At 47.2% G+C, this 20,217-nt stretch overlaps 1 protein-coding gene across 1 annotated transcript in view; it reads left to right on the forward strand.

Annotated features, from left to right (window-relative positions):
* LOC120928837 (tRNA wybutosine-synthesizing protein 4-like) overlaps nt 1-20,217 on the forward strand; it is a 42,843-nt gene that overhangs the window by 11,415 nt on the left and 11,211 nt on the right. The window contains exons 4-8 of the mRNA XM_040339855.1: nt 486-567; nt 10,678-10,864; nt 12,810-12,966; nt 15,526-15,715; nt 18,123-18,230. Coding sequence (XP_040195789.1) covers nt 486-567; nt 10,678-10,864; nt 12,810-12,966; nt 15,526-15,715; nt 18,123-18,230 — 724 coding nt within the window. The remainder of the gene's footprint in view (nt 1-485; nt 568-10,677; nt 10,865-12,809; nt 12,967-15,525; nt 15,716-18,122; nt 18,231-20,217) is intronic.

Genomic DNA, 20,217 nt, shown 5'->3' on the forward strand with positions numbered 1-20,217 from the left:
CGAGTGTACTGCGCTCTGTATATGCCGGCGCAGTATTCAAACTCAGCGCGGGTATCGGCGTATATCGCGCACCCACGATTTTGCCCTGATTTTCAGGGCAAAAAGGTGCGCGGTATACGCCGATAAATACGGAAATCACCCCTATCAATCTGCAAGATTTCTGTCTCTCAGGTGTCTTCTATACAGGTAACAAGCTGAGATTAAGAGCACTCTCCTAAAGGGAGTGCTCCTAATCTCATCTTGTTACCTGTATAGAAGACACCTGTCCACAGAAGCAATCAGATTCCAATCTCTCCACCACGGCCAAGACCAAAGAGCTGCCCAAGGATGTCGGGGGGGACAAGATTGTAGACCAACACAAGGCTGGAATGGGCTACAAGACCATCGAAGTATAATAGGAAAGATGGCTTTGTTGTTGGTATGGGGAGGTTGATTGATTCAGTTCAAACACTATAGTGATCCACTGTCTGCCTTTTGTCCTGCAGGGGGTACTGTGTCCGCTCGCAGGCCATCAATCACTGTATCGGGGAGTTTCTCCAAGACACCCAGGATTGTGCGCACAGACAGGTGAGTGATCTGCGAGGCAAACCTCTGCCAGAACACAATGGGGGGATTTACTACAACTGGAGAATGTAAAATCTGGTGCAGCTCTGCATGGCAGCCAATCAGCTTCTATCTTCAGTTTGTTCAATGAAGCTTTGACAATAAACCTGGAAGCTGATTGGTTTTCTATGCACGGCTGCACCAGATTTTGCTCTCGCCAGATTTATTTTATTTTTATTTGCAAACTTTTAAAAAGTACAAGGTCTTATACTAATTTTGGCAACAAAAGACACAGTAGGGCTTATTTTCGGGGTAGGTCTTACCATGAAATGTGCTGTCTTTTCTCCCCCTTTCCCTCAGGGCTGTGGAGTCGGTAGATAAATGTTCCGACTCCTCAGTTTTATGTACTTCCGACTCCGACTCTCCGACTCCTCTGTATTAATATGCGAATGTATTTTATACATTCCTTGAGGGAAAGAAACGCAACCTACCACAGGACTACTGGCTGGGAAGCCAACAGTCTACTGTATTGCACAGTTTAAGCAAAAGACAAACACAATGAAAACAATCAAGTGGCTGGATAGTAGCAGCAGGCATAAACATCAGGAACAGGATCTTTACCAGTTCAAAAATACAAACCACATTATTTGGTTGTTTTAGAACAAAAACAAAGCTTATCTATAATGAACCAAAAACAAAATCTGTAAAACCTAGAAATGGTTTATATTAATCTTGAAATGTAGTTCTAGGCTTAGCAAATGCAAATCAATTCAATGTAGAGTTCTAAGGAAGAGAATTGCCTCTCCCAGATCCTCTTTCATAGAGGCTCTTAAGTCAGACTTTATAATTTTTAGGGCTGAAAATAATCTTTCGACACTGACTTGGGTGGGTGGCATTGCAGTAACTATTCTGGCCACATCACTAACGATCTCTGGATAAACAAGGATGGCTTCTTCAACAGTAAGTTTTGATGAGCGATCATACTTTTCAACTTCTTTTAGTGCTTTATAAAACTCCTGTTGGAATTTTTTTATTTGGACACTTACTGGTTCTCTAACATGCGTTCCCTGTAAAAGCAGAACACAACACTATGGAAAGTATAAGTATTGCAGCTCCTAATTGTGCGTTGCGTGCCATATAGTGAAGCACATGAAAAGCATGCTTCTTCACGGTCACTTAACGTGTTCGTTTTGCGGTTACGTGAGGCACTGCATGCATTGGTCTTTATTCTTACTGTAGAGAAGTCATTAATTATAACTTTTTGTGAATTGGGACATTTAAACTTGCTTTTTTTTTTTTTATTCCAATCTAAATTTAGTAGGAGTCGGAGTCGGTGCATTGTTTGCCGACTCCGACTCCAGGTACCCAAAATTTCCCCCGACTCCTCGACTCCGACTCCACAGCCCTGCTCTCCCTCCCTGCCTGTCAGGAATCCCCACTGTGAACTGAGTTAAAATGCTTGTAAAATCCTATAATCCTCTCTATTACAGTATTACATATTGTACAATGTGTGTGTTTCTGTAATATAATTGTGCCAAATACCTTCTGCTCTGCGCTTCTGTGACCCGCTGGGGCTCTCTTCCCCCGCATTTATATTACGGAAACACACACATTGGCCCAGATTCACAAAGAACTTACGCCGGCATATCTCGAGATGCGCGGCGTAAGTGTAAATATGCGCCGTCGTATCTGTGCGCCGTACCCACAGTACCAGATACGCCTGAAAATGGGCTTCTCCCGACCGACGTAACTTTCCTACGCCGGCGTAACTTGGGCTCATATTTACGCTGGACGCATCTGGCGCTCCCATCGATTTTCTTTTCAAATATGCAAATGAGGGACATGCGCCGATTCAGAAACGTACGTTTGGCCGGCACAGGCTACGCGCGGTGCGCGTAAGCTGTACGTCCGGCCTAAAGTTACCCCTCATAAAGCAGGGGTAACTTTGCACCAGACGTGTGCAGGTCAGCTGGAGAGCAGCTGCAGCAGCACCGTTACGGACGAGCTGAGCAACCACACTTGCAGGACAACACATCCGTATGCCAACATGCCAGGGGCAGCCATGGTCATAGCACTACTAGTGTGTTCAGAGGCGCGTAGGAGGAGGGCACGGGAGAGGATATACCGACCGTGCATGAACGTCTTTGGCATGGGGGAATCGGAGGTGTATCGCATCTTCAGATTCAGCCCTGATGCCATCCTGGAATTAGCCACAGCCCTGCAGGATGACATCACCAGCCAGACCCAACGCTCACATGCAGTGCAGCCACTGGTCAAGGTACTGGCAACACTGCATTTCCTCGCCAGTGGATCTTTTCAGCGTACAAGTGGAGTCGTGTCTGGGATGTCACAATCCAGCATGAGCAGATGTGTGCACCAGGTTGTCCCCGCAATCCTCAGACGCATGTCCCACCACATCATCAGACCCACCCAGGAGCATCTGCGGAATAAGGCAATGACAGATTTCTACAGAATTGCCAGATTCCCACACACCGTGGGGGCCATTGATTGCACACATGTGGCACTCCAGCCCCCCCGTGCCACAGAGCACATATACCGCAATCGGAAGCATTGGCATTCAATCAATGTACAGGTGATGGTGGATGCCCAATGCCTCATATGGCACGTCCGTGCCGAACACCCAGGGTCCAGCCACAACAGCTACATATACCGTCAAAGCAACATCCCAACGGAACGTGTACAGGGACAGCTGGCTGGTTGGTGAGTGACATGAGTGTCAGGCATGACTGCCCCCCCCCACCATTGATGCAGACATCACAAGGGGCACATGCATGACTAACATCCTCCTGTCTCGGCAAATTCTTATATTGCAGCCCACCTAGAAAATAACGCTAGGTCTTATTTTCGGGGAAACACGGTATTACAAAATAATAGTACTTGCCTATACATTTAGTGCTAGTTCACACAGGGGCGACCCGTCGGGGTACTTAGCCGCAATTGCAATGGAACCTAATAGGAGCAACTCAAGTCGCTCCAACTTAGAAATAGGTTCCTGTACTACTTTTGGGGCGACTTCGGAACGGATTGCATTGACTTCTATACAGAAGTTGCGCTGTGCGGGGTGGCTTCAGAGTTGGTCGACTTTGAAGTTGCTCCTGTGTGATCCGGCACTTACAACACAAATAAAGGTATGCCAAAAAAAATAAAAAAACAGTACACCAGAAAATAATCGTACATTATATATAAAAAAAAAAAACAACTCAAATGTACAAAAAAAATTACAAACGTCAACAAGACTCGTCATCTCAACCCCCCGCCCCCCCCCACAATTGCCTTCCACAGCTTGCTCTGGCTCTCCCCTCCCAGCAGGTGACCCGCGCGTCCGCCGGCTACTCACAGACCAATACAAAGCGGGATCGGCTTTGGTTAGGCCTCCGCTATGGTAACCCAGTTTACCCATATGTCAATGGTGCCATTTATTTTTTGCGATACGGCACTGCGTTACTTTAACTGCTTGCCGACCGCCGCCGCAGTTATACGGCAGGAGGTCGGCTCCCCTGCACGAGAGCCCGTAGCTATACGTCGGCTCTCGCGCAGGCCACTAGGGGCTCGCCCCCGACTCCCGTGCCCGGCGGGCGGGATCGCCGCCGGGCACACACGATCGCTCATTACAGAGCGGAGACCGGGAGCTGTATGTGTAAACCCACAGCTCCCGGTCCTGTCAGGGAGAGAAATGCCTGACCGTCTGTTCATACAATGTATCAACAGCGATCAGTCATTTCCCCTAGTCAGTCCACCCCTCCCCCTACAGTTAGAACACACCCAGGGACATACCTAACCCCTTCCCCGCCCCCTAGTGTTAACCCCTTCACTGCCAGTGTCATTTTTATAGTAATCCAATGCATTTTTATAGCACTGATCGCTATAAAAATGACAAGGTCCCAAAAATGTGTCAGAAGTGGCCGCCATAATGTCGCAGTACCGAAAAAAAAATCGCTGATCGCCGCCATTACTAGTAAAAAAAAAAAAAAATATTAATACAAATGCCATAAAACGATCCCCTATTTTGTAAACGCTATAACTTTTGCACAAACCAATCAATAAACGCTTATTGCGATATTATTATTATTTTTTTTTTTTTTTTTACGAAAAATGTAGAAGAATACGTATCGGCCTAAACTGAGGAAATTTTTTTTTTTTTATATATTTTTGGGGGCTATTTATTATAGCAAAAAGTAAAAAATATTCATTTTTTTCAAAATTGTCGCTCTATTTTTGTTTATAGCGCAAAAACTATCAAATGCCACCAAAAGAAAGCTCTATTTGTGGGGAAAAAAGGACGCCAATTTTGTTTGGGAGCCACGTCGCACGACCGCGCAATTGTCAGTTAAAGCGACGCAGTGCCGAATCGCAAAAAGTGCTCTGGTCTTCGACCAGCAATATGGTCTGGGGGTTAAGTGGTTAACTGACAATTGCGCTGTCGTGCGACGTTGTACCCAAACAAAATTGACATCCCTTTTTTTTTTTTTTGTACTAATGACACTGGCTGGGAAATGGGTTAACATCTAGGGGCAATCAAGGGGTTAACTGTTTGCCTAACAAGTGTGTGCTGTTTTTACTAAGAGGTCTGTGTTGCAGGGAGAAGAAACAGCCAGATCTGTTATTAAAAGTCAGCAGCTACAAAAAGTGTAGCTTCTGGCTTTTAACCACTTAAGGACCTCCTCCTGCAGATATACGTCGGCAGAATTGCACGGCTGGGCACACGGAAGTACCTGTACGTCCCCTTTAAGTGCCCGGTTGTGGGCGCGCGGCCGCGACCCGGTTTAAAGCTCCGTGGCCGCAGGACCCGTGGACCCGATCGCCGCCGGAGTCCCGCGATCGGTCCCCGGAGCTGAACAACGGGGAGAGCTGTGTGTAAACGCACCTTCCCCGTTCTTCACTGTGGCAGCTTCATTGATCGTCTGTTCCCTGATATAGGGAAACACGATCAATGACATCACACGCCCAGCCCCGCCCCCCTACAGTTAGAAAAACATATGAGGTCACACATCACCCCTACAGCGCCCTCTAGTGTTAACTCCTAAACTGCAACTGTCATTTTCACAATAAACAATGCATTTTTATAGCATTTTTTTGCTGTGAAAATGACAATGGTTCCAAAAATGTGTCAAAATTGTCCGATGTGTCCGCCATAATGTCGCCATAATGTCGCAGTCACGAAAAAAATCGCTGATCGCCGCCATTAGTAGTAAAAAAAAAAAAAAATTTTTAGAAAAATGCCATAAAACTATCCCCTATTTTGTAAACGCTATAAATTTTGCGCAAACCAATCGATAAACGCTTATTGCGATTTATTTTACCAAAAATAGGTAGAAGAATACATATCGGCCTAAACTGAGGAAAAACATTTTTTTTATATATTTTTGGGGGATATTTATTATAGCAAAAAGTAAAAAATATTGAATTTTTTTCTAAATTGTCGCTCTATTTTTGTTTATAGCGCAAAAAATAAAAACCGCAGAGGTGATCAAATACCACCAAAAGAAAGCTCTATTTGTGGGAAAAAAAGGACGCCAATTTTGTTTGGGAGCCATGTTGCACGACCGTGCAATTGTCAGTTAAAGCGACACAGTGCCGAATCGCAAAAACTGTCCGGGTCCTTTAGCTGCATTTTGGTCCGGGTTGTAAGTGGTTGTCTGACAATTGCTCGGTTGTGCCACACTGCACATAAATTAAATTTATGTCCTTTTTATCCCACAAATAGAGCTTTCTTTTGGTGGTATTGATCACCTTTGCGTTTTTTATTTTTTGCGCTATAAAAAAAAAAGACTGTCAATTTAAAGGGGAGTTCCAGGCTTTTTTAATGTTTATTAAAAGTCAGCAGCTACAAAAAGTGTATCTGCTGGCTTTTAATAAACAGGCACTTACCTGCTCCACGGTCCAGCGTCGCACCGGCCGGAGCTCCGCCCCTCTCCAGCCGGCGTCTTCATTCTTAGTGTGGGCACCCGGCCGTGACAGCGTTCGGCTTCACGGCCGGGCACTCACTGCGCAATGCGTGAGTGGCGCTGCGCACTGTGATTGGTCATGCGATCGCCTGGGACCTGTCACGTGTCCCAGGCAATCGTCTACAGGGAGGTGAAGCCGTAGGCCAGCCCTCAAAATTTCCACTCGCCTACTAGCATTTGGCGAGTGGATTTAAGCTGGGGGCGAGTAATGACAGGGCTGCATGACCAATCTCCCTCCAATCTGTGCCTACACTTAGAGTCCCGATGAGATTGGCAGCCGAAGAGGAAAGGTGCATGCTCGGGAAAAGTAGTCTGGTGAGCCGCGCACAGGCAGAGCAGTACACAGGTGCTCTCCTTACAATTCTCATTAAGCCATGGGACCTAACAGTATGACCTCTCTGAGCCTGCCCCCCTCCCCCGGCCCCCGACCAATGTAGCTGGAGAGCAGAAAGTAATGAGTGAGGTGGAGGATTGAGAAAATTACCACTCTGGTGCAGCGCTCACTGAAAGTTGCCCTGACATGAGAGCGGCAGCCTTCTAGTTTGTGCCGTTTTCTTCTCCTTGTGCTCTATGTAAGTGTCCAACAGTTCAGCCTGAGCACTGTGAGCAGACTGGTCTCAATGTGTGCTGTGCGCTGTCAGTGTGCGCTGTGCTATGGTGTCCATGGCTGTGCAGTTGTGTGGATCTCAGCGCTGGATTGTACTTCCTCCCGCTGTGCTGCAGCTCCTTTCCTCTCTGCCAGCCTTAATAAAAGGGGGAAGTGGGGACATGCAAGCGTGGAGCCGCACACACAGGCTCCTGATGATGAGATGAATGGGAGAGAGAGAGAGAGGATGGATGGGAGTTGCAGAGGAGACAGCAAGAGAATAGGGAAGAGACCCAGTTCTAGTGCCCTGTCCCTCTGCTCTGCTCCCAGTGCCCTTTCCCTCTGGTCTGCTCCCAGTGCCCTTTCCCTCTGGTCTGCCCCCAGTGCCCTGTCCCTCTGGTCTGCCCCCAGTGCCCTGTCCCTCTGGTCTGCCCCCCAGTGCCCTGTCCCTCTGGTCTGCCCCCCAGTGCCCTGTCCCTCTGGTCTGACCCCAGTGCCCTGTCCCTCTGGTCTGCCCCCAGTGCCCTGTCCCTCTGGTCTGCCCCCAGTGCCCTGTCCCTCTGGTCTGCCCCCCAGTGCCCTGTCCCTCTGGTCTGCCCCCCAGTGCCCTGTCCCTCTGGTCTGCCCCCCAGTGCCCTGTCCCTCTGGTCTGCCCCCAGTGCCCTGTCCCTCTGGTCTGCCCCCAGTGCCCTGTCCCTCTGGTCTGCCCCCCAGTGCCCTGTCCCTCTGGTCTGCCCCCCAGTGCCCTGTCCCTCTGGTCTGCCCCCCAGTGCCCTGTCCCTCTGGTCTGCCCCCAGTGCCCTGTCCCTCTGGTCTGCCCCCCAGTGCCCTGTCCCTCTGGTCTGCCCCCCAGTGCCCTGTCCCTCTGGTCTGCCCCCCAGTGCCCTGTCCCTCTGGTCTGCCCCCAGTGCCCTGTCCCTCTGGTCTGCCCCCCAGTGCCCTGTCCCTCTGGTCTGCCCCCCAGTGCCCTGTCCCATTTCGTTAAAGTTGTTTTTGGTAATATTTAATTGTGTAACTTGATTCTGCATAAAACATTTAACAGTGTCATTCCATGAGATAATCTACGAGGGCGTGTTTAGGGGCGCAATTAGGCGTGGAGCAGTGTATGAATTAGGTGGGGCAACTGGTGTCGAGTAACTCTTGAGGCCTGGCTAGTAGCTCAGGGCTTGAAATGTTGAGCCCTGTGTGTGTGTATATATATATATATATATATATATATATATATTTTACTTTCTACTATAAAACCTATGCAATAAAAAAATTGGGAAAAATCTAATTTCTTCATCATTTTAGGCCAATATGTATTCTGCTATGTTTTTAGTATCCCAATAAGCGTGTATTGATTGATTTGCGCAAAAGTTATCGCGTTTACAAACTATGGGATGTTTTTATGGATTTATTTTTATTTTTTTTTTACAAGTAATGGCGGCGATCATCGACTCATAGTGCAAAGTGGTTTTGCCTTTCGTAAATAACCCCCATAGCGTCACTGTGACATTGCAGCGGACAATCAGTGCAGCCTTGATCGATGCCCATCTGTAGCCTTGGAGGGGACAGGAAGGGGGTCAGGACGAGCGCCAACAGATTGCATACAGGAGAATCTCCTGTTTTCTGGGTGCCTCTTTAATACAAACTCCCGCCTCCTATGATAGACAGAACAGTCGTCCAATGGCAGCCCAGGAGACGGGACTTCCTATTTCAGAGGCCGCCGAGTAAAAGGGAGATTCTCCGGTATGTAATCTGACGACACTGAGTCCCGTCCCCTCCAAGGCACCCCTAAAGTGGACCCGACATTCCTGTAAAAAAATGTTTTAGTACTTACAGTTTTGCTGTCTTGCGCGGCGTCCGTCGAGTGCGGCTTCGGGTGTCCTCTTCGTCGGGTCCGGCGTCCTTCTGCGGCGTCCTCCCCGCTCGATCCCCGCGCCAAGTTTGAATACTGCGCCGGCATATACCGAGCGCAGTACACTCGTGTATAGTCGGGCAGGCTCTGCTACTCTCGCGCTCACGTCCTGTACGTCCAGGACGTGAGCGCGAGGAGGTGAGCCTGCCCGACTATACACGAGTGTACTGCGCTCGGTATATGCCGGCGCAGTGTTCAAACTCGGCGCGGGTATCGGCGTATATCAAGCACCCACGATTTTGCCCTGATTTTCCAGGGCAAAAAAGTGTGCGGTATACGCCGATAAATACGGTGTGTGTGTGTGTGTGTGTGTGTATGTGTGTATATATATAATATATTATACCGTATTTATCGGCGTATACCGCGCACTTTTTCCCCCTTAAAATCGGGGGGAAATCGTGGGTGCGCGATATACGCCGATACCCCGCTGTCTCCGACATTGTCCGAGCCGAGTGTACTGCGCACTCGGCTAGGCTCGGCCCCGCCCTCAGCAACGCGAGAGGAGCCGAACACACAGGAAATCCGGCTCCTATCGGCTCGCGCTAAAATCAAAAAACGAACACAGGACACCTGGATGGAGGCCGCAGGCGGACACGCTGGACGAGACGGACACCTGGATAGAGCTGAATGAGACGGACACCTGGATGGAGGCCGCAGACGGACACGCTGGACGAGACGGACACCTGGATGGAGGCCGCAGACGGACACGCTGGACGAGACGGACACCTGGATAGAGCTGAATGAGACGGACACCTGGATGGAGGCCGCAGACGGACACCGCCAAAGTCGCAGACGGACCCCGCGCAAGGAAGCCACAGACGGACACCCACAAGGCCGCAGACGGACGCCGGACAAGGCCGCCGATGGACGCAGAGCAAATATGTAAGTTTTCTTTTTTTTTTCTTTTTTACCTTGCTGTGCTTGTGGTGCGCGTTATACCCCGGGGCATGGTATACCCCGATAAATACGGTACATTAACACGGGTATATATCTTTTGTGGCCCCCGCAGCACTCTGGCATTCATTGGGGGCCACAATCCTGGACTTTGGACATGCCTGTACTAGAGGAAGACATGGATCCTTTTTCTCTGCCTTGCAGGAACAGAATCCATGCCTTCCTACTGACAGAACAGCAATCTGCCTTGTTTACATAAGCAGACCCCCGTTCTGCCTGTGTACTAAATGATCGGCGGGTGCCGGCAGACATCGAGTTCACCCGTACCCTCCTATTGTCTCCCACTGTGTATAATCACAGCGGGAGCGAGCTGCTGGTGGCGTGCACTCGCGCCCGCTACATTGCTATATGAGCGGGCCCGGCGGCAACGTGCGCGCACGCACACTACCTGGAAGTGTCGGATGAGGTACTAGGTACATGATTTGGTGTAGCAGTGCCATCTTGCCACTGTATATGTAAGTTTTACAGTCAGTAAGTGGTTAAAAAAAAAAAAAAAAAGAATTTGTATACTTGCAAATACTTACAAGGTACTATCCTTCCTCGCACTTTTTCTGCCTGTAGTATGTGATGTTTGTATATGAGTACCACATGTAAGTACCACCCTATAAAGAGAAACAGATGGTATTACAGTGCCCCTTCCTGTACATTCTGCATGCCCGCCGTGTCTCTACACTCCCTGTCCCTGATGATGGATGGTCTTGGTGTGAACTCTCCTGTCATCTGTACAGGTTCTGTCCTTGGGATGTGGATTTGACTCGCTTTATTTCCGGGTGTGCGGGAATCTGGAGGCGAAGGGAAGCACCTGTTTCTGGGAAGTGGATTTTCCAGCGGTGGTGAAGCGGAAATGTCGGGTGATCGCAGGGACAGAGGAGCTGAAGAGGATGCTTGGTGATCAGGCCGACTACGATGGCTCCGGTGAGGACAGCGTCCGTCATGTCGTCATGTTTTGGGCTTTTTAATGTTTTTAGCAACTGATCCGTTTACACTAGAGAAACAAAAGTGGAATTATTACTTACTATTACTTATTACAACCAAAATTCTTTTTTAACCACTTAAGACCCGGACCAAAATGCAGGTAAAGGACCCGGGCCAGTTTTTGCGATTCGGCACTGCGTCGCTTTAACTGACAATTGCGCGGTCGTGCGACGTGGCTCCCAAACAAAATCGACGTCCTTTTTTTCCCCCACAAATAGAGCTTTCTTTTGGTGGTATTTGATCACCTCTGCGGTTTTTATTTTTTTGCGCTATAAACAAAAATAGAGCGGCAATTTTGAAAAAAAATCAATATTTTTTCCTTTTTGCTATAATAAATATCCCCCCAAAAAAATATTTAAAAAAAATATTTTTCCTCAGTTTAGGCCGATACGTATTCTTCTACCTATTTTTGGTAAAAAAATCGCAATAAGTGTTTATCGATTGGATTGCGCAAAATGTATAGGGCCAGATTCTCGTCCAGCGGCGTATCTCTGCGGCGGCGTAATGTATCCGATTTACGTTATGCCGTCGCAACTTAGACGGGCAAGTGCTGTATTCTCAAAGCACTTGCTCCGTAAGTTGCGGCGGCGTAGCGTAAATCGGCCGGTGTAAGCCCGCCTAATTCAAATTTGGATCAGGGGGGCGTGTTTTATGTAAATCTTCTGTGACCCGACGTGATTGATGTTTTTCCCGAACGGCGCATGCACCGTCCGTGGAATTTCCCAGTGTGCATTGTTCCAAAGTACGCCGCAAGGACGTCATTTCGACGTGAACGTAAATGACGTCCAGCCCCATTCACGGACGACTTTTTAAAATTTCGATGCGGGAACGACGGCCATACTTAACATTGTTACGCCGCACTTACGCCACCATATAGCAGGGGCAACTATACGCCGTGAAAAGCCTAACGTAAACGTCGTAACTTTACTGCGTCGGCCGGGCGTACGTTCGGGAATTCGCGTATCTAGCTAATTTACATATTTCGACACGTAAATCGGCGTACACGCCCCTAGCGGGCAGTGTAAAAATGCAGTTACGGTCCGACGGCGTAAGACTTACGCCTGTCGGATCGAACAGATATCTATGCGTAACTGATTCTAAGAATCGGGCGCATAGATACGACCGGCCGGACGCAGAGATACGACGGCGTATCTGGAGATACGCCGTCGTATCTCCTCTAAGAATCTGGGCCATAGTGTTTACAAAATAGGGGATAGTTTTATTGTATGTTTTTATTTAAAAAAAATGTTTTACTACTAATGGCGGCGATCAGCATGACCGCCACATTATGGCGGACACATCGGACAATTTTGACACATTTTTGAGACCATTGTCATTTTCACAGCAAAAAATGCTATAAAAATGCATTGTTTACTGTGAAAATGACAATTGCAGTTTGGGAGTTAACCACTAGGGGCGCTGAAGGGGTTAAGTGTGACCTCATATGTGTTTCTAACTGTAGGGGGGCGGGGCTGGACGCGTGACATCATTGATCGTGTTTCCCTATATCAGGGAACACGCGATCGATGACAGCGCCACAGTAAAGAACGGGGAAGCTGTGTTTACACACAGCTCTCCTCGTTCTTTAGCTCCGGGGACCGATCGCGGGACTCCAGCGGCGATCGGGTCCCGCGGGTCACAGAGCTTCGGACCACGGCTGGGCACTTAAAGAGGACGTACAGGTACATGCTTGTTCCCAGCCGTGCCATTCTGCTGACGTATATGTGCAGGAGGCGGTCCTTAAGTGGTTAAACTTTGCGTCAAAAAAGGTGATGGGTTTTCATCGGTCCCAACTCCCACTTTTGTGTTCACTTTCTTTCTCCAGTTTCAGTGGATCTGCGTATTCTTGTCCTCAGTCTATTGTACGTCTTTCTTCCACCCCCAGGATGTTCCGTCCTTCTCTCAGATGACTATAAGCTCCTCGGTGTGGATCTTGGTGATATTGCTGCCCTGGATTCTGCGTTGGATGGTGCTGGGTTGAGATGGAATTGTCCCACTCTTGTACTGGCAGAGGTAGTTCTGTGTTACATGGATCCCACCAGGTAGGTTCACATACTGAAACTATAGACCCCGTTCGTCCCTTACAGTCAGCTCTCTTGTAAAAACAATTCTAGGAGCTAACTAGCTGCTGGATTGCATTTTGAAACAATCCCAAACCTTCCCCCTTTTTTCCCTTTTTCCCCTTTTTTCCCTTCTCCCCCTTTCCCCCCTTTTTCCCTTCTCCCCCTTTTTTCCCCCTTTTTCCCCTTTCCCCCTTTTTTCCCCTTTTTTTCCCTTTCCCCCTTTTTCCCCCTTTGTTCCCCTTTTTTCCCTTTTCCCCCTTTTTTCCCTTTTCCCCTTTTTTTCCCTTTCCCCCTTTTTTCCCTTTTCCCCCTTTTTTCCCTTTTCCCCTTTTTTTCCCTTTTCCCCTTTTTTCCCTTTTCCCCTTTTTTCCCTTTTCCCCTTTTTTCCCTTTTCCCCTTTTTTTCCCTTTTCCCCTTTTTTTCCCTTTTCCCCTTTTTTTCCCTTTCCCCCCTTTTTTTCCCTTTTCCCCTTTTTTTCCCTTTTCCCCCTTTTTTTCCCTTTTCCCCCTTTTTTTTTCCCCCCTTTTCCCCCTTTTTTTTCCCTTTTCCCCCTTTTTTTTCCCTTTTCCCCCTTTTTTTCCCTTTTCCGCCTTTTTTTCCCTTTTCCGCCTTTTTTCCCTTTTCCCCCTTTCCCCATTTTCCACCTTTTTTTCCCTTTTCCCATCGCCTTTCACAGCTTTATTAGGATCTCCGGCATGCTCCTGGCCGATGACATCACAATGGGTGGCACCCCCCGATGACCTCACCGGATGACTCCTTCCCTCAGCTATTTAAGGACGGTGGAAGCCTTCATTGGGGGCCAGAGATTTTTCTTACTTTCTTTTTCGGGTCCGTCAGTGTAGCAGGCGTCATGATTAAAGTTGGATCCACTTCTAGGGACTTCATTTAAAAAAAAAAACGCACACAGTTTTTATTTCTTTTTTGACGCTTTTATTTTGGGGGATGAGTACCCCTACTCATCTCATTCACGGGACTGGGATCTGGGGGACCATTTTGTTAAATAGGGCTTCCAGATTCTGATAAGCTCCCCTCCCACAGACCCCCACAACCACCTCCCAGGGTTGTCGGCTTTATCAGGATCTCCGGCATGCTCCTCAAAAGGGGTGGGACCACTCGATGACCTCACCGGATGACTCCTTCCCTTAGCTATTTAAGAACTGCCTTTGTTGGGGGCCGGAGATTTTTTTTTTTCTGGGTCCGTCAGTGTGGTGGGCGTCATGATTAATGTTTTCTTTTTTGATGCTTTTTATTTTGGTGAATGAGTAGGGGTACAATGTACCCCTACTCATCTCATTCACATGGGGGGAGGGAGACTGGGATCTGGAGGACCCTTTTGTTAAAGAGGGCACCCAGATTCTGATAAGCTCCCCTCCCACAGACCCCCCAACCACCTCCCAGGGTTGTGGGGAAGAGGCCCTTGTCCCCATCAATATGCCCCAAAGCATCGCTTTGAGTGCCTGCTTTGTGCATTGGTGCGCAGTCCTGTTGGAACAGGAAGGGGCCGTCCCCAAACTGTTCCCACAAAGTTGGGAGCATGAAATTGTCTAAAATTGTATTGGTATGCTGTCACCTTAAAGCGGGGGTTCACCCTAAAAATAAAATTCTAACATTGCATGGAGCCGACCTTTGAGACCGACACTATGCTGTTGTTTTTTTTTTTTTGGCGTACATACCATTTTAGGGCTATTTTCACCCCCGGCTTCCCCACGGGAGTGGGCGTTCCTAATCGCAGGCTGTGATTGACGTGCTTCCGACCGGCGCATACTGCACGTCACGAGTTGCCGAAAGAAGCCGAACGTCGGTGCGGCTCTATACGGCGCCTGCGCACCGACGTTCGGCTTCTTTCGGCAACTCGTGACGGGCTTAGGAAGCCGGGGGTGAAAATAGCCCTAAAATGGTATGTACGCCAAAAAAACAAACAAAAAAAAAACAACAGCATAGTGTCGGTCTCATAGGTCGGCTCCATGCAATGTTAGAATTTTTTTTAAGGGTGAACCCCCGCTTTAAGAGTTCCCTTCACTGGAACTAAGGAGCCAACCCAACCCCTGAAAATCGACTCCACACCATAATTTCCCCTCCGCCAAATGATTTGGACCAGTGCACGAAGCAAGGTCCATAAAGACTTGGGTGTGGAGGAACTTGCCTGTCCTGACCTCAACACCGTTGGGATGAATTGGAGCAGAGACTGCGGGGCCAGGCCTTCTCGTCCAACCTGACCTCACAAATGCACTTCTGGAAGAATGATCAAACATTCACACACTCCTAAACCTTGTGGACGGCCTTCCCAGAAGAGTTGAAGCTGTTATAGCTGCAAAGGGTGGAGCCAACTCAATATTGAACCCTACAGACTAAGACTGGGATGCTATTAAAATTCATGTGCTTGTAAAGGCAGGTGTCCCAATACTTTTGGTAATATAGTGTATGATGTGGCGTTTTAGGTCAAGTAATGATGAAACTAAAGTGAAATAATTGTATAATGGAGAGGGCAGTATTGACATCTGTAGCGTGATCTTAGTTTTTGCTGCATTCTTTCTGCAGATCGACAGACGTGATTGGCTGGGCAGCAAGACGCTTTCCTCATTCCCGCTTCATCTTATATGAGCAGTTTTCACCATGTGACCCGTTTGGTCAGGTGATGATGAATCACTTTGTTTCGCTGAACTCTGCACTGCGGTCAGTGGCGGCGTATCCGCGGCTGGAGGATCAGGAGCGCCGCTTCCTGCAGGAGGTCAGAATTGTGCGTCATTAATGTATGCCCCTTCCTGTCTGCTATGGATCACCAAGTGTGACCTCCTTCTGTACATAGGACTCACTTTATAAAGGGTGGAATATTTAATCTGTACTCCCAAATTAATTCACAAACTCTTCATTTTTGCTTGTTAAGCTGCTTGGGCAGATTTGGTTTGGGAAAATAAAATGATCTACTCTAGTTTTTATGGAAGGCCCAGGCCTATTTTTCAGACTCTGTGTTTACAAGTTAACCACTTAACCCCCGGACCACATTGCTGGTCAAAGACCAGAGCACTTTTTGTGATTCGGCACTGCGTCGCTTTAACTGACAATTGCGCGGTCGTGCGACATGGCTCCCACACAAAATTGGCGTCCTTTTTTCCCCACAAATAGAGCTTTCTTTTGGTGGTATTTGATCACCTCTGCGGTTTTTAGTTTTTGCGCTATAAACAAAAATAGAGCAACAATTTTGAAAAAAATGAATCTTTTTTACTTTTTGCTATAATAAATATCCCCCAAATATATATAAAAACATTTTTTTTTCCTCAGTTTAGGTCGATACGTATTCTTCTACATATTTTTGGTAAAAAATCGCAATAAGCGTTTATTGATTGGTTTGCACAAAAGTTATAGCGTTTACAAAATAGAGGATAGTTTTATGGCATTTGTATTAATATTTATTTTTTACTAGTAATTGCGGCGATCAGCGATTTTTTTCGGTACTGCGACATTATGGCGGACACATTGGACACTTTTGACAAATTTTTTAGGAACCATTGGCTTTTTTATCGCGATCAGTGCTATAAAAATGCATTGGATTACTATAAAAATGCCACTGGCAGGGAAGGGGTTAACACTAGGGGGCGGGGAAGGGGTTAAGTATGTTCCCTGGGTGTGTTCTAACTGTAGGGGGGGTGGGACTCACTAGGGAAAATGACTGATCGCTGTTCATACATTGTATGAACAGAAGATCAGCATTTCTCTCCCTGACAGGATCGGGAGCTGTGTGCAGCAATCGCGCCCGTCGGGGGCGCCCCTAGTTGCCTGCGCGAGAGCAGATGTTATACGACGTGCTCTCGCGCAGGGGAGCCGACCCGGCGGCTGGTCGGCAAGCAGTTAAAATCTTTTTCTTTTTTTGCTACAAAATTACTTAGAACCCCCAAACATATAATAAAAAAATATATATTATTATTATAATTTCAGACACCCTAGAGAATAAAATGTCAGTCGTTCCAATATTTTTTTCACACCATATTTGCGCAGCGGTCTTACAAGCACACTCTTTTTAGAATTAAAAATAGTTTTTTTAATTAAAAAATAAGACCGCAGTAAAGTTAGCCCAATTTCTTTTTTTTTTATGCCGAATAAATTGATACCCAACATGTCACGCTTCAAAATTGCGCCCGCTCGTGAAATGGCAACGTTTTTAAAAATGTCTACAGGTTACCAGTTTGGATTTACAGAGGAGGTCTAGGGCTAGAATTATTGCTCTCGCTCTAACGATCGTGGCGATACCTCACATGTGTGGTTTGAACACCGTTTTCATATGTGGGCACGACTTGCGTATGTGTTCGCTTCTGCGTGCGAGCTCGTCAGGACAGGGTGCTTTTAGTTTATTTTTATTTTTTATTTTGACACTGTCCTTTTTAAAAAAAAATAAAAAATTGTGTTACTTTTATTCCTATTACAAGAAATGTAAACATCCCTTGTAATAGAAAAAAAAGCATGACAGGTCCTCTTAATATGAGATTTGGGGTCAAAAAGACATCACATCTCATATTTACACTAAAATACAATAAAAAATTTAATTTGAAAAAATAAATAGAAATTCCCCTTTTAAGAGCATTGGGCGGAAGTGACGTTTTGTAAATCCAAACTGGTAACCTGTAAAATTAGATTTCCCCCATAGACTTTTACAGGGTGTTCCGCCGCTTTTTCTAAATTTGCCGTAATGTTAGAGTCGCACATGAGTTTGACTTGAACTCGAAGCTCACCCCCACTAGCGATTTGTATAAAGACATGTTTGCATTGCGTTTTCCCCCTTATCACTTCCCACTATTCTAATGCGATTTTCACATGATTTTCAGTGCGACTAATGATGCATTTTGATGTGACTTCAGTGCGACTTTATGGGTTTTTCAGCCCCGGTGCGTTGTGTTTTTGATGCTTTTTCCCATTCATTTCAATAGAATGATGCGTTTTTGGTGAGTGTTTTTTTTTTACCAGACCAAACATGCACTAACACCTATAATAAATAGATAAACATATAAATAATTTCGGATTTGACTTTAGATTTCACCTTCCTTGACTCTAATGCTAAATTTTGTAAACAAATTCTTGGAAAAATGATGACCGCTCGTTCCTTTTTTTTTTTTTTAATTTCCGACCTGTCCTCTCCTCCGCAGGGTTGGGAGAAATGTCGTGTTTTGGACATGAATGAATTCTCCGCGTTGTGCGTTCCGCACCTGGAAAAAACGCGAATCGAATCGCTGGAGCCATTTGATGAGTTTGAGGTATGACTTCTTAATTTAGACAGATGAGTGCGATTCCTCTAGGAAGGGTGGTGGATAATTACAGAGGGGGGATTAATATGGTGGTATGTGCCGTTCTGTCGGTGATTAAAAGTGGTTGTAAAGGTTCCCGTTATGTTGTGTTTTTTTTTTTTTTTTTTTTTTTTTTTTTTTTTAAAAATAAGGCCCCTTGCACTAAAAATAGCGCTGCTATACCGCATGCACACACAGCTCCCGGTCCTCGCTCTGTAACGAGCGATCGCGGGTGATCGCCGGTGATATCTAAGCTATAAGAAAAAAAAATCACCATCATATCCATAGCAACATACTTTCTCATGACCCATTCTGCCAGTTCCACATAAGTAGTGAGACCACCACCAATGGATCATCCCAATGTAGATCTCAGTGTGATCAAAAGGTCAGAATAGCTTCAGCAACCGATAGCTGTGAAGGAAAGAATTTTCTGACCCCATGTGGTATTTACTAGGGTTGTCCCGATACCACTTTTTTGAGACCGAGTAGAAGTAGCAATACTTTTTTTCAAGTACTCGCCGATACCGAATACCGATACTTTTTTTTTTTTTTTTAATGTCATGTGACAGTATTTTTTTTTACAGTGTTTTTTTTTTTTAGGGGGGGGTAGTGGATTGTCAGTGTGTGGTTTTTTTCTTCTATTATTATTATTATTATTATTATTATTATTATTATTTACATTTTATTTTTTCAATTATTTATTGCAAATTTGTTTTTCTTTTTTTTAATTAGCCCTGTTGGGGGTCTTTGGTGAGATATCAGGGGTCTTAACAGACCCCTGACATCTCCCCTTTAAGACAGAGAAAGGGACTAAGGACACGGATTCCCCAGTCCCTTTCTCGGCTGCACTGGAAATGAATAAACAGGAGACAGAGGCTCCTATCCATTTATAAACTGAAGCATTGTAAACACAGGTTACAATGCTCAGTCATATGAATGGACAGAGTCAGTGATCACTGACTCTGTTCATTCAGAAAAGGTAGGAGCCGGGTTTAGCAGCTTCTACCGCCGCTCTCCATCCTGACAGAGGGGGCGGAGGAGGACATGGATCACGGAGGGGGGAAGCAGCGGCACGGAGGGGGGACACAGATCACGGAGGGGGGGAGCAAAACAGAGGATGGCAGCGGCACGGAGGGGGAGAACAGAGGACGGCAGCGGCACGGAGGGGGGGGGGAAGAGGACAGCAGCGGCACGGAGGATGAGAACAGAGGACGGCAGCGGCACGGAGGGAGGGGAACAGAGGACGGCAGCGGCACGGAGGGGGGACACAGATCACGGAGGGGGGGAGCAAAACAGAGGATGGCAGCGGCACGGAGGGGGGGGGGGGGGGACAGAGGACGGCAGCGGCACGGAGGGGGGGGAACAGAGGACGGCAGCGGCACGGAGGGGGGGGAACAGAGGACAGCAGCGGCACGGAGGGGGAGAGCAGAACGGCAGCGGCACGGAGGGGGGGACACAGGAGCATGGAAGGAGAGTCGGGTATCGGTAAAGTATCGGAGCATTTTCCCCGAGTACAAGTACTCGGGGAAATGCTTGGTATCGGTACCGATACTAGTATCGGTATCGGGACAACCCTAGTATTTACAAGCCCAACTTCAACAAAAGGACCAACATATGGGGCCCCTGATGATGGTCGGTAAGTGAAACGCGTTGTAAAGAGATTTTGGTCTTGTTGCATCAGACACTGCACTGATATTTTGTTTGATCAAATGAAAATAACAGATTATTCAGCCCCCTTGCTTACAGGTCTATCTATCTGCAGTGTGTCCCTCCCAGAGCTTTAGTACAGAGAGGTGCAGCATTCAGCCCCCACTGCATGCAGTCTGTCGAAGTCTATGGGAGGCTGCAGCTGGATGGGGCTGAGTGCTGTACCAGTCATTTAGAACCCTGTGCATTCAGGGATGAGGGTTTCGAAATGAAGGTCTTCTGCATCATGGAATCCTGTTCTTGAATACTC

The sequence above is a fragment of the Rana temporaria genome, chromosome 2, assembly GCF_905171775.1.
Source record: "Rana temporaria chromosome 2, aRanTem1.1, whole genome shotgun sequence".
Classification (NCBI taxonomy): domain Eukaryota; kingdom Metazoa; phylum Chordata; class Amphibia; order Anura; family Ranidae; genus Rana; species Rana temporaria.